General features: G+C 36.4%; 2 protein-coding genes across 8 annotated transcripts in view; one reads left to right on the plus strand and one right to left on the minus strand.

Annotated features, from left to right (window-relative positions):
* Nucleotides 1–10,566, minus strand: part of LOC107679368 (forkhead box protein P3-like) — a 13,661-nt gene extending 3,095 nt beyond the window's left edge. Inside the window, exons 1-9 of the mRNA XM_016474890.1 lie at nucleotides 10,489–10,566; nucleotides 2,829–2,989; nucleotides 2,552–2,626; nucleotides 2,362–2,449; nucleotides 2,134–2,290; nucleotides 1,927–2,034; nucleotides 1,753–1,840; nucleotides 1,468–1,536; nucleotides 386–539 (exon numbers count right to left, since the gene is read on the minus strand). Of these exons, the coding sequence (XP_016330376.1) occupies nucleotides 386–539; nucleotides 1,468–1,536; nucleotides 1,753–1,840; nucleotides 1,927–2,034; nucleotides 2,134–2,290; nucleotides 2,362–2,449; nucleotides 2,552–2,626; nucleotides 2,829–2,987 (898 nt within the window). The 5' untranslated portion in view covers nucleotides 2,988–2,989; nucleotides 10,489–10,566. The remainder of the gene's footprint in view (nucleotides 1–385; nucleotides 540–1,467; nucleotides 1,537–1,752; nucleotides 1,841–1,926; nucleotides 2,035–2,133; nucleotides 2,291–2,361; nucleotides 2,450–2,551; nucleotides 2,627–2,828; nucleotides 2,990–10,488) is intronic.
* Nucleotides 9,805–14,800, plus strand: part of LOC107679321 (protein phosphatase 1 regulatory subunit 3A-like) — a 13,492-nt gene continuing 8,496 nt past the window's right edge. For all 7 annotated transcript variants that reach the window (XR_001633046.1, XR_001633047.1, XM_016474843.1 and 4 more), the window contains exons 1-2: nucleotides 9,805–10,626; nucleotides 10,932–11,254. Coding sequence is in view for 5 of the 7 variants with exons in the window: in XM_016474843.1 (XP_016330329.1) it covers nucleotides 10,117–10,626; nucleotides 10,932–11,254 (833 nt within the window). In the remaining 2 variants the exon portion in view is untranslated. The remainder of the gene's footprint in view (nucleotides 10,627–10,931; nucleotides 11,255–14,800) is intronic.

Consider the following 14,800-nt stretch of genomic DNA (forward strand, 5'->3'; position numbering starts at 1 on the left):
CAACGAAACACAGCATCACACACGGCGGGCTACAGTGAGCGGAGGCCGGCTTGAGTGAGCGACAGCCTGTGGGCTTGAGAAGGCGCGGCCGGTGGATTCGACGAAGGAGCTTCTGGCAGAACAAAGAACAAAACATTTCACTACAACACTGTTAGAAAACAAACAAGTACTTGTATAAGTCAGCGCATGGAAGCAACCCTGTACGTCACTTGAACATCACATTGAACTGATACTGTAGCACATGTGACGACCCCGGGCTGGACTCTGCTTCGTCCACGGTGAAAGCCGATCCGGCGATCATATGTTCAGTTTCAGAATCAGTGTTTTTGTATAGCATAATTTTAATAGTAACAAATGTTTTTGGGATGTTTTTGAGCTAGATTACCTGGTATAACTTGTGAGGTAGAGATCTGCCAGAATCCTTGTGTTAACGCTTCAGCTGCTGCTCTCTCACTGTCATAAACACCATTTGCGTTCTGAAATGCTGCAGGTTGCAGGAGTCCTGGCAGATGTCCCGGGTTCTCCACGCCATTACCATCCTGAGATCAGAAGGAGAAAATTACATCAATGTATAACTTTGGGCATAAAACATCATCTGGCCTTCTTCAAGCCCTTGAAGTAGGTAAAATTGAACCTCAAGTGACAAACAGAACATAAACAGATCCCACTGTCATTATGGAACAATTTGATTAATTCACACAGGGTTTTGTCTTGGCTTTTCTAATGCTCCCTTTTTCACTGTTGTACACTGGCTGAAGATCATCGTTGTCTGACGTGACCTAATTTCAGGTCAGCTTTAGCTGGCAGACAGATGGTCTTGCATTTGTCTCGAGAATAAACTGGTGTGAAGACAAAGCCATAAACCAATTACAAATCAAGATTATAGTCCCTTCATCAGTATGGTTGATGGTTGGCTGGTAGGAGATGTCTGTGGAGACAACATTTGGTGCATACTTTCAAAACCTACCATTTTTTCCTGACTCCTTTTCAATAGCATTATATTTGTTTGTTTAATTGAGCTTTTTTTCCTGAGCATTACATATTCTTACCTTAATAAGTGACCTTGCTGGGAAGATTTGCAATTGTATTGAAAGTTTTCCACTTATACATGATAGCCCTTACTACACATCTTAAAATAGCAATTGCCCTGTAAATAAAATAAAATAACTGTCCCCAGACTTATGGACGGCCACAATCACATTTATGAGCTCTGATTGCCAGCACCTGGCTGCTAATTACATTCTTAAGCATATATTAGACCGCTTTAGTCATCTGGCCTGAATTTTGTATTTAACTAAATATTAATGAATTTTAATTGCATTATTTATTACATTTAAATATAATATTTCAGTATTTTCAAATAATAATTATTTATCAAATAAATTGATCATATAATTTATATGTACACTATATTATATTATACACACACACACACACATTGTGCTTTGCACTGCAAACAGATTTTACCTCAGAGGTAGATTTGACATCAAACAGGTGTAGCTGCATAGCCTGCAGTTTCTGTCTCTCTGCAGTCAACTAACAGTAACATTCACACAGTAAATATAATGCAAGGTCATAAACAGGCATCCATTTATAATACAGTTCTCATTAAAACCTCCTGACTGCCACTCTGCATTTATGTATCATTAGCTCCTGTGATACATGATAAATTGGTTCTATTTTTCCCACATAAGCTGGCCTAATATATAACTGTAGAGCAAAGCATTGTTTTTGAGAACTGGGGTTACATACCTGATTCTCCATGTATTGTACTTTGTCTTTCTGCATCCTCAGCTGGGCTATACTTCTGTCCCCAGGAGCATGGTCAGTAGAAAGGTGTCTAGATACATACATAAAGACATACATATGTCAGGTATTGTTAAAATGATTTAGTAAATTATATTGTTAATTCCATAACTGTCTCACTTTAAGAAATGTCCATATTCTTTGAACACTTCTCTGCTCTTTGAGCACCCAGGCCATCTGCATTGTCCTTTAACACACAGAAAGCCACCTGGAACACTATATGCATGTCTAGAGATGATAATAAATGCTTCATTTAGCACAAAAACTGAGACCATATGGGCATTATTTATTTGTTTGTGTGTTTATTTTCTCAAACCAGATACTCACTTCCCAGTATGCTCTGTGCTGCCAGGCTGAGGGCTTGACATAGAGGCACCGAGTCTGCTTTCAGACTGGCTGTTGTAAAGTGGCACAGGGTCTGACAGGTCACTGCCAGGTTCTGTCTTACACACAGTGTCCACAACCCAGTCATGAACACCAAATGCTGTGGAGCATTATGAAAAGTTTAGTTTCAGATATAAAAGATTTCACTTGTTTTGATAAATTCTACAGTACCAGTAGCTTGTGGGAATGGCTGGTTGCCTTTGCGTAGTACTGATGGTCTGTCCTGTCGAAAACATTTGCTTGTATTTTCACTGGCACTCTGGATATAGACAACTCAAAGTTTATTCTAATCTTTTTAACCCTTTATTTTTTGAAGCAAGGTGTTGCAATGCAAGTGAAACCTTTTCTAATGAAACTGTACCTGCTGTTTTAGAGTGGAATTTTGAATGTGAGATGATCCAGAACCTCTGAAATCACTGTCCAAGTCAACAGATACCTTTGAAATCACAATTGCAAAAAAAAAAAAAAATGTATATGTATTATGTATTAGTATAATGTGCTACTTGAGCTGTGAATTGCTAAAGTCTGTTTTTTTTTAGGTGATTTTAGGAATAACTCAAATTAACATTATTAATGTTCATTTAATGTATATTGTTTTGTGCAGTAATACAGAAATATGGCAGTTTCTAGTCTGTTACCTTGGTAGCCATGGGTTTAGCTGAGATCAGAGATGAACTGATTCCTCTGGCCTTCATCTGTATGCTGTAAAAGGTAGAGCTGTCTTCCTCTTGGTACTGATTTTGGTGACTACTCCGGTTATCTCCACCTCTGTCTGTTCCAGCACCATTTTGAAACATTCCTATATAGAAATATGAAGTCATAAAAGAGCTTACAGTTCATTAACTTTAACATACTACTGTGTACTGAGAGTGAAATGAATCAGCCCTAGCGCAAACTATTTCCTGTGTAAATACACTCATCCTTTGCTTTGTTTCCAAATATAGTATCACTATACATATTTGAATAAAACTGGTAAATGTAATGGAAGTTTTTTTTCCATCTCGTTTCACTGCACGGGTATTTTCTGAACACAAACCATTCTTCCCCTTGAGCAGGGACCAAGAGGTCAGGAAAGTGAGCCCTTCATATTAAGAAAAAAAAACTACATTTCATTTTTTTACCCATTCTGTGAAGCAAACTATTTTTTCAACTAAAACAAATAATCTTTATTTTTACTCTTTATTAATGCATTTGACATTACATATTTTACAATATGACTTCACCACAAAATATGTACATGAAAAAAAATGTGTGTTTGTGAAATTGGAGATGAGAGTGTTACAATATAAACAAAAAAACAGCAAGATGGACAAATCTACTAAATAAGAGTTGAAGTAATTTGTTCATTGTAGATACAAAATAGTACTGAATGAGTTGAACTGGTGTAACTCTCACACATTTTTATCTTATAAATTCATCAACCTGAAATGTATGGACATTAATCTTATTAATAATCATATTTGTCCTCTGTAAAAATAATTGCTCAGTCCATCTTAGAAACTCAGATCAAGTCAATTGCTCCAGGTGAAGTACATGCTCAAATATTTATAGCGATTAAATAATTACATGATTGCTATTAAATCTTAAAAAGGACACTCCATAGTATATTTTTATATTTTAATATTTCCTCCACTCTATAGTACTTTGACAGGTTTAGATATAAAGCAATAACTTCTATTTGATGTTTAATAGCGTAAAAATGTGGAATCATCAGTGTATTCTGATTCTTAAAACCGAAGATGGACTTAAAGCAAAGATCTTGCACATACAACTTCTGAGAAAGAAAAAAGAACTTCATCTTTGGATTTTAGAGCCCCATTGTCATTGCGGTTTTCTGAACTTCTTAAAGAAGTCATGTGTTGCTTATTTCTCTGACATTTGACATTAACCACATCCAGTGTATGATAAATGTCAACATTTTTCACCTGGGGGGTTTTTCAAATAAGCAACTTAGCATGATGAGAAGGAGAAGAGCCTTATTTTGCAGCTGCTGAATTGTAACTAAGGTTTTCAAATATGCTATAAGCATTTTTTTTTTTATCTTGAAAACGATACAAGTTTTTAAAAGTAGCGTGAGCATGTCATTTAATGACCTTTTTTCTGCACTTTATACACTTCTCTGTATCATTAATCATTGAGACTATTTATCAGAGGTTTAGATCTGCAAAATGCAAGAGTGTAACTTTCCAGTCATTTGCTGGATTAGTTTTCATTGTTGTTGTTGCCCTAATGCCTAGTGAGAATTTTAATTTGTTCCTCTTAAGAGTTCAACCTGAGGATGATATTTATAAGACTGGGTTAATTTAAGGCAATGAAACTCATTATTCATCTCTCAGTCTGAATACAGTCTTCTCTCGGTTCCAATCATGATAAAAAATCCCTCAAAATATGAGAATAGTCTGGACTGACAGCCAGTTTCATTTTGCAATGATGACACTACAGCATTCAGTAAAATCAGTTTTAGTTTCCATGTTCTGTGGAATTCACAGTCACAATGATAATCATTAGATCTAAGCTGTGAGACAACTAAATGCAGCGAACGCCCATCAAATATTTTCAATTTGCACTCATGCGGAATTAAACCTGAAACCTGTAATTAATAAAAAAAAATAAAAAATACAGATATGGAACAGAAAGACAATTCTGGCCTAAATTCTCTCCCACAAACATAGAACATTTCATTCTGACTCACTTTTTTCCATTGTACCCACTCATTTGTGTTAACACACAATATGATATGAATCAAAGACCAGGATATCTGAGACATGTACTGTACTGTACTGTAAACTGAAGAGTTAAATGATAGTGTTTATAAGTTGGACACTCTGCTCCACCCAGTTCCACCATCGTGGCTTTTTATTGTTGGAGGTCAGGATTGATGAACTAACATGTCATCTACTGCATTATCTGTGGGAATTGCTGAAGATATGCAAGTTCAAACAAATATTACATTAAAAAGTGTTATTCTTGGTTATTCTCTGATATTGTACAGTAAGTACCAAGGTAAGTGCCTAAAAGATTTCCATGCTTGTGAAAATGACTAACCAGCATCCTGTGAATGCATATATAGCGATTTATCTTTTTTAATTGTTATTATTGTTTACTTAATAAGTATCTGCCATTTATTGGTTATCAAACATAACATGAAAATAATTATGCTGGCTTATTGTATCATTCAGAATAGTAATATCAATGCATCTGTAGAATTTTATCTAGTTTTTCTTTTACATTTTTGATCAAACTGTCTAACATAAACTTATCATGCCAAATCATAACTAAATAACCAATGCTGTCATTCTTAAAAATAACAGTTCAAACCAAGAAAGATGTCAAAGTAGAACTGTTTCAATTTCCTCTAAGAACTAATCTCTAATTTCAGGCTTCAAAGAACTATATACCAAACTTCAAGAATCCACCGCTGCCAAAATTGGTTCTTGTTAAAAAGTGGATTGTTTGCTGAAACTAACATGCCACAAAGAACCACTGAAGAACTGTTACTTTTAAGTGTGACTGTCACAAAAACGTAATTTCTTGGTTAAAATATCTGAATAAAGAGGTGACCTTTTAAAAGACATCAAAAACTCATTTTGTGTCAACCAAGTTATTTTTGAAATTTTTGCACCTACTCATTTTCTCCCCGTGTACAGCTCTCATATACACAAGAAGTGTATTTTTAGAGTTTTATAATTTACCCTTTACATCTGGTGTCTGGGTGATCCTTTTTTAGGTTGGAAAATTGATTTCATAGATATTAGTTTAACACATGATGAAATTGCTATCATAACTGCAGGATCTCTGTAGAAGATGAAGGTTGCTTTACCTCCCACACCGTAACTCTATGTGTGCTTTAGCTTAATCCTTCTCCTCAGCAAAGGTTTCCTTTGTAAGTGCCTCTTCACAGGAAAGAAAAATCAAAGACTGAGTTGTCTATAAGACACACAGACCTCATTTGCTTCTGCACTTTAGGAAAGCACAATGTTTGGTTGCTTGTCTTTTTCCTATGCTGAGCTGTGTTAGTTTGTGAGGTTAAAAAAAACCCTACAAAGTAAAGAAGTGCTGTGAGTAAATAGTATGTAAATTTCCACATCATCTGGAATTCCAGTGCCATTTTAAGTGTTAGATGAATCACAATTAATTCAGTGGTTGATTTGAGAAATGTGATTGTTTTAACCAATCTAGCCTTGAAACATCCAATGATTAAAACTCTTGTCTGTCAAAACTAAAGAATATTTAGAGTATCAAAAATTGACCAAAAATTACATACATTTGATGATGCAGTGCTGTTCATAATCTAAAAATGTATAAAAACTTACTTGTCTTATTTACACATACTGCTGTCACACTGGCAAAAAAATACAAAATATTTTTTTGTTTATTTAAAGGGTAAGCTTTTTCTTTTAAAAAATGCATATTTATTTCTGAAAACAAATACCTAATTTATACAACCAGGTTTAAAGAGGGAAAGTCAAAAAACTCACCGTTGTGCGAGTGTCAGATTGATGCAAGTGAAAGAGCAATTATTAGGTCGAATGCTCTGGAAAATGTTCGGGTCACCCCTTTTATAATGTTTAGCATGACATTTAGTGGAAATTCAGCAAGACAGACGGTTTCCCCACTGGGTGTTGGTGTGTGTGCGTGTGTGTGTGTGTATTCATGTGTACATTTACCAGTGTGTAGTAACTGCTAGACTGTCTCCACATCTTCTTCAGAAATTATGTGGCATTTTGTTATTTCTGTTTCCTATAGGAACTCTACTTTGCAGCAAAATACCATTTTTTCCTGAGTGATTATAATGATATTTAGATATATAGATATTTGGCTTTTCTATTACTAGGGGTCTCATACTGTATGTGTATTGCTGACTGAATTTGCCAAACAATATTTTGTGTTTCCAATTATGTGTTTTCTAAATAAATTATTTCTCTGGTGTAGAGGAGCCAAAGCCTAAATTCATCTTAAATATTTCTTGTTCTGTTTTACCACGAGACAGCATTGAGATTCTGCACATTTTCTTTGACAGATATTTCTATTTCACCTCATTCATTCTGTTTCATTTCAAAACATCTTATCGTAAGAGATAAAACGATTTTCATCAATTAGATATTTCATGTCAGATTTCATGATTGAGATTAAATGGAAAAAATAATAATTCTGCCTTAAATAAATGTATAACTTTCCAATCAAAATCTGGTGAAGTCCATTCCGGAAGACCGGAAAATGAGATTGCAAAGAAAATAACCTATTACGTGTTCGGAAACTCCGTTTACAGGGTTTGTGACGTTGTATTCGGGTTCTGGGGGGAGACTGAACATACGTACAGGGTACATAGCATGTGTGTCGATTAGTTTAACGCAGGAAAAAACATCCTCATCCTGTGGTTGAAAAAGGTTATTTGAGTGTTTTTGAACAAATTGTTCTTCAATAATGACACTCCCAAGCATATGTACTGTATGTAGACTTGCAAGACTTTTTCAGTCTTTTCTGATACATGTACGTGACTATAAACAACTTAAAAACATTTCTGAATATGAAAACAGAGTAGATTTGAACATGTATCTTAACAACAGACAGATCGATATTAAAAAAAAAAATTCTTCAATGTTAAAAACCAAATGATGTTTGGGGTCATATTTATTAAGTATGATTCCAATATGTACAAATAAAATTAAACACCATGTGATAAGACATTGAGACAAAAAAAATTAACCACTTCCAGGTTGAACGTTTTGTTTTATTATTTGTCTCTATACATAGTTCATAACATCATAGTGTTTTGTACAATATCATATTCCACTCTGTTCCTGCAAGTAATTTTTGAACCAAGTCTGCACAATGATTTTTCCATTTCAATCATAGGCCTTGTATTTGCTAGGAAATATGGGGATGTATTCAAATCATAATTATTTCATATCCTCATTCAACAACAATACCTGTCAGGAGTGTGGAGAGTTGTAAGAAAACCAATCCCCATTGATTAATTTTTATATTTTCTTGATTTTTAAGGATGCCTAGACAGTAAGGAAAAAGACTGAGATGTTTCAGAGGTAAGAGTTGTCTTGACTATTTTATGCAGGCAGCAGACCTATACTATGGATTTATTTTCAAATGTATTAGATATAGGTAACACCTTGTAAAACATTTCAGCTGTTAATGAGGCAAACTGTATAATGTTGGTTCAATTTTTACTGTTATTCTTTTCTGTCATATTGTTACAAATGACCCCTACTAGTTTAACAACTTACTTTGATATTAGAGTAGGTTGCAACAATGGATCTCTTTGTATTCAAAATCAGCTCTTTTAATCTGTTTTATAATCATCATAATCGTGACTAACATTTGTAGAAGACAGATATAGATATCTTGTGTTAAAATATGAGCGGTCAAGAACCAAAACTCTCATGTTATTCATGGTTAAAGAAAAATGGTTACTATCATCCCCGGTCTCCCTCTATACATAGCAAGCCAGACCACTGATGCTGCACCTGTCGCACATATTGATTTCACTATATTAAGCAAGACTGACGGCTCCATCTAGGGGTTAAAATAGCTTACCAATCAATATTTTTAAACAGTAATGGTCCACAATTGAATATGCTTCTCACTACTGGATCTCATTAGCTTCATGATCATTCTGCTATACATAATATTCATTCGAAACAGCTGCATTTTGCACCACTGACTGAATTATGATAACAGAAATTAATTTAACACACATTTTGTCTGCATAATCTGTGCAATCAGTGTCAGGTAGGCAAGCTGTTCGTACAGGGATTTTTGTGTTTTATTTATTTATGAATGACTCATAACTGCTTTTCTTGGTTCACTTTTGTTATTTCATAATTCTTCACATATCATAACAAAAAACTGTACTGATTCTGTTGTTAGTAAATGGTGTGCATCTTAGAGCTTTAATCAAACTTTGTTTAAGAAAGTTACAGGGGTCTGTTACCCCAGGTGGCCTTAGGCCCATTTCACCCTATCATGGAGGAGAGTATGTGTGAGGGGCTGAATCTTCCGAAACTATTTAAAGCTGCATAACATGCTGAACGGCCATAACCAGTTGTTTAAATATGAGTGAACTGTGACCAGTTTTTTTAAATAAAGAAATTGTATTAAAGAAAACTGAACCTTTCTGTTATTTTGTTAGTTTACATATTCTTGACAGTGACAAAGCATTTGCTGTATTCTTGACTGAAAATGTCTTTAAATGACCTGAAAAGAATAGAATGTTCACAATAGGGTTCAGATTATAATCATCTCATCTTCATTATTATGAATGATTTATTATTACTACTAATAATAATTTTTATTATTATATTAAACAATACACACACACACACATATATATATACACATACATACATATATATATACACACATATATATATATATATTATTATTATTATTATATATTATTATAGCCTACTTATTATAATAACCAATAGATTGACCAGTTCTATTATATTAGCAATATTTGCTTGCCTTTTTTGTTGTTGCAATATTATATATTTTTATTTCCTTTGCAATTAGTATTAAGTGATTTTTTTTTTCTCACAACAAACGGCGACCAAACAAATAAGCGTGTCTTTAAACTTTAAAATAGCAGTGGGGGGCGTGTGCGCTTTGGAGCGGCCAACAAGAGATCAGGGGGAGGGATATACCAACAGAGCCCATCTTCCTCCTGACCTCTGGAAAACGATGGACGAGCCGCTTCCTTCTAAATTTAGACACTTATTCGTGTCTGTGCACTATGAGCTCCAAACTGCAGCTCTCGTTTATGTCAATAGTTCAGGCCTAGTTCGGTCGAAACGCGGTGACAAACCCTCGCGGGTCTCCGTTGGCCCTATGAGCGGCAGCTCGATCTGACTGACGCGCACCATCGCAGTACGGCACCTTTCATGTTTACGAGACTCAGAAACAGACGTAATGGCGCAGGGGAATAACAGTAATTTCTTAACTATCCCCTCACAAGAGGAGCTTTTCAAGATGGCGAGGGACGAGCGTTTCGAAAACAACAGTAATGATGAAGATGAGGAAGAAACGGAGGAAGACGTCAGGCTAATACCGAGGTCTTCTCCTGTTCCCAGAAAGCGAGGCTCTTCGATTGCGGATGAAACCGCCGAGTACATGCGAATCCGCCTGGTGTTAACGAACAGAAGAGTGTCGTTTGCAGACAGTACGGGAGCCGAGCTGGTCGATGTCAGAATGTTTGTCCAGTTTGAGTCAGATGACGAGGACGATTCAAGATGGGTGGAAGAGGAGGCGCGGTACCGAAAAGCCTACCGTGAGCCCACTTACCGTGTGTGGCCGGAGTTCCAGCCGCTCACCGGAACGGAGCTCCTGCTCGCTGTCCACAGCAACAAGCTGGAAGTGGAGAGCGTGACATCTGTGCCAGATGAGCCTCTGTCATTCGAGGTGCTTATTCGTGTGCGCAACATTTTCGCCTGGTGTTACCGAACAGAAGAGCGTCGTTTGCAGACAGTACGGGAGCCGAGCTGGTCGATGTCAGAATGTTTGTCCAGTTTGAGTCAGATGACGAGGACGATTCAAGATGGGTGGAAGAGGAGGCGCGGTACCGAAAAGCCTACCGTGAGCCCACTTACCGTGTGTGGCCGGAGTTCCAGCCGCTCACCGGAACGGAGCTCCTGCTCGCTGTCCACAGCAACAAGCTGGAAGTGGAGAGCGTGACATCTGTGCCAGATGAGCCTCTGTCATTCGAGGTGCTTATTCGTGTGCGCAACATTTCTTTTCACAAATCAGTCTATGCCCGGTCCACGATGGATGGTTGGATCAATCACTTTGATTACCCAGCCAAGTACGTCCAGGGCTCCAACGAAGGCGAAACGGACAAGTTCTCCGTGAAACTGGCCTTCGCTTCACCGTACCTGTTCAACGGAGCGCGGATTGATTTTGTTGTGCGCTATGAGACGCCAGATGGAGAGTTTTGGGCAAACAACTCTGGCAGGAATTACTCGGTAAACCTCTTACAGTCATATGACACAATCCAGACCACCACAGCGGACACAACAGAGCTGAGAGGAATCCTAAAACCTCCCAGATACCGGTAAGTGGGCGTCAGTGAACTTATAACACGAGTCAAATTCTGTTCTTAAATCTGTTTAGCCAGCAGTCTGATTTAGCCGTTTAGCACGGGTTAATTAAGCAATGGCGTACTAAAACGTTAGTTTAAAAAAAATATCAACAGGATTAAATCTGCCGTGTGATATTTCTTAATTGTTTGCTTTTATTCTCTGTAAACTTTCGGGTAATTTACCGTTCAAACAAAAAAGTCGAGTTAATTCAGTTAGGTTTTTGCCCGCGAACGGAAATATAATTCAAGATTTTAGCTTTGGATGTCGCCAAGCAACGTACAGACTAAAAGCTGGTCTGGCATATCGTATATGATTGGAAGCGGAGAGGCCGACAAACAGCGTTCTGTGAACACTCCGCGAGAAGTCCGCTCCGGGTTTTGCATTTCCCACGCTCTGCTTACCTGTGAGAGAGAAACCCAGCAGCAGTTTTAACATTAAGTGACGCACAGATGCCATTGGCACATGCCACTATGCTCAGTGACACTTCCGGTGGCACTTCCGGTTTTCAGTGGCACGTGTCACTAAAACCTGTGACACATGTCAATGGACTGCGTCTTGTGTCAGTTGCCGCGGTGCGTGTCGCACCTTCGGTAGTGACTGACACCTGCCGCTGGGTGTCGCTGCATAATGTAGATTGCGTGACACGCACTTAACGGCAGAACGATATTGAATTAACAGTATGTTGCTGTCAAACATACGATTTATTACATCGCGGAGTTCATTTGTACAACAAATATTGAGTTCCTATATTAAGATTAAAATGTGTCTTATGCCCCTTAATGAGTATTTTTCATTGTAAGTTTATTTCCAGTAGCCAGTTCGTTTTGTGCATTTTCATTTTTGCATAGATTTGACAGTTCAGCTGTATCATTTGTAATTATAAAATAATATAGAGACTATGCAGAGGCAAAAAGAAAGAAAAAAAGAAACGTTTTAATGAAATGTGCCACCACTGATACTTGCCAATCAGGAATTAGCCTACATATAAATATAAACTGATGAGAAAATGCCACAAACCATTATGATGTCTACTATTCTAACGTGCTTTATGAAACTTACACCAACCATTCAGAAGTGTGCTTGACCTTGACACAGGCTTTTCACAACGCAATGTAGGCTAATGTAAGTCTGTAATGTAATGTAAGTCTATGCTATATTAAACAAAGTTTGTACTTATTAACGTATCTGCAGAATGTCAAATGCTTTGACAAAACATTCAGGCATCTCCAGAAGAAATGCTTGCTCATACTAATATATATATATAGTGTTTCTTGTTACACAGTTACAATTATAAACAGAATTACAATCAATTTATATATAATTATTATATTACTATATAAAATATTAAAGCCAGATGATAATCTGGCGCTGGCCAATGTTAAATTTATACTGACACCTACCGACCTACTATTCTAACGTGCTTTATGAAACTTACACCAACCATTCAGAAGTGTGCTTGACCTTGACACAGGCTTTTCACAAGGCAACGCAATGTAATGTAAGTCTGCAACGTAATGTAAGTCTATGCTATATTAAACAAGGTTTGTACTTATTAACGTGTCTGCAGAAAGTAAAATGCTTTGACAAAACATTCAGGCATCTCCAGAAGAAATGCATGCTCATACTATATATATATATATATACAGTGTTTCTTGTTACACAGTTACAATTATAAACAGAATTACATTTAATTTATATATAATTATTATATTACTATATAAAATATTAAAGCCAGATGAATTTATATTTCTAGATTTCCGATGATAATTTAATGCTTCTACATTCATTGTTTTATATTTAAAACAAAAATTAGTAACATTTGTGACTGAAATTGAAAGCTGATTTTATGCAGCTTCTGTGCAATGCACCTTTTCATGTTATATTTAGATGCAGCCTTTGCAGTGTAAGAATTCATAAAATACCAATTGTCACGTTTAAATTTCCTGCTGCTAAAGAAGAAGAACCGTGGAATAACAAAGCTGTATTGAATTCTACAGGGCCTGTTATACAGCATCTGTATTGTGTGAGTTTTGGGGTTGCACGGTCTCCCCACCCCCTCACTCCCTTTTGAGAATGGCAGCCATTCAAGGGTGTGTGAGGAGGATGAAAATAGGACAAGGCAGGTGTCACTTTCAGCTCTGGTGTACCGACCGAGACCTTAACTCTGACCTTTTCTATAGGGGTTGCACAGCAAGAGACACAACAGACCAACAAAAGCAGACACAAACCTACGCCAATTCCGTCTGTACACCTGGAGACATTCTTTTACCCATTATTTCCACTTTATCACCAACGACAATGAAAGTTTGAGAAAAAAACAACAACAACGAATGAGTGGCGTAGAGATGAAAATGTTTTTTTTAATGTACAAACATTGTCATGGAACTCCTGTATTATCAGGAGATAAAAATCAGAAGACTGGTTTCGACCTACAGTTTAGACTCGCAAGTCTTGCTCGCAACCTTTCCTCAAATGTCAAGTGTTGTTTCTATTACAGTGCTCAAACATGCTATGAATAGAAGGTCAGAGAACAGGATGTCAATCGAACTGCTTCGCACACAAAATACTCTGAATATGTAGCGACTTAATGAAATGGAAAAGGTTGTACAAAGAGTCACATGACCAGAGCATATGTCCATAATGCTCATCAGAACCTTTCGTGATGTACATGGGTCAAAAAGGGTTTAAGCATAAAAACAATAAGTGTAATACTGCTTTAAATTGTTGTTGTTTTTCCCCCAAAAATGTAAAAAGTTTTGTTTAATTTAATTGCAATTTAATTGTTTTTGTTTTTCTGAGCACAAAATAAATATCATACATTTTTCCCTGATTTACAGAAGACACCCACTAAATTGTCATTCAGTGTAACATTCTTGTCAAGCATATTTACAACAAAAATCAATTTATGACATTAAAAGACTAATTACTTTCACCCCAAATACTAATTAGTTGTAATTTTACTTTTTTTTTTAAATTGCCATTATCCTAGGTTTTGCCCATTTGTCACTAAGAATTTTTACTCATTTAAAACACAATAAAATGTAATATGCTCCCTTATTATTTTATATATTTTAATATGTACAAGTCAGAATAAGCATGTTGTTTGAATTTTTACATAAATATTATGTTACACTGAATGACAATGTAACATTATTTCAACCATTTTATTCTCCAAAAACTTATTTGAAAGCTTAAAAGTAGACACTTTACTTACATTTAATGTACTTTCTATGGACATATAATCACTTTTGTAAAATTATTTTGATTCGGACATCTTAACGTCTTTGACCCACACATACAGTATGCAAGAACGCATGTGTAATATTTGGACAGGTCCTTATCCCATCATAGGATTTATCATGCGGTTTAAGGGTGAGTGTGGGCTAAGACCATAGACTGTAAATAAAACATGGACATAGTGTCCGTGACGTCACCCGTAGGTTTCTAAAGAGCGTTTTTGAAGCTCAAAGTGGGCGGAGAAGGCCGTCGCCATCTTGGCAGCGTGGCACTCCCGTACA

Source organism: Sinocyclocheilus anshuiensis, unplaced genomic scaffold (assembly GCF_001515605.1).
Source record: "Sinocyclocheilus anshuiensis isolate Anshui unplaced genomic scaffold, SAMN03320099.WGS_v1.1 scaffold13, whole genome shotgun sequence".
Taxonomy (NCBI): domain Eukaryota; kingdom Metazoa; phylum Chordata; class Actinopteri; order Cypriniformes; family Cyprinidae; genus Sinocyclocheilus; species Sinocyclocheilus anshuiensis.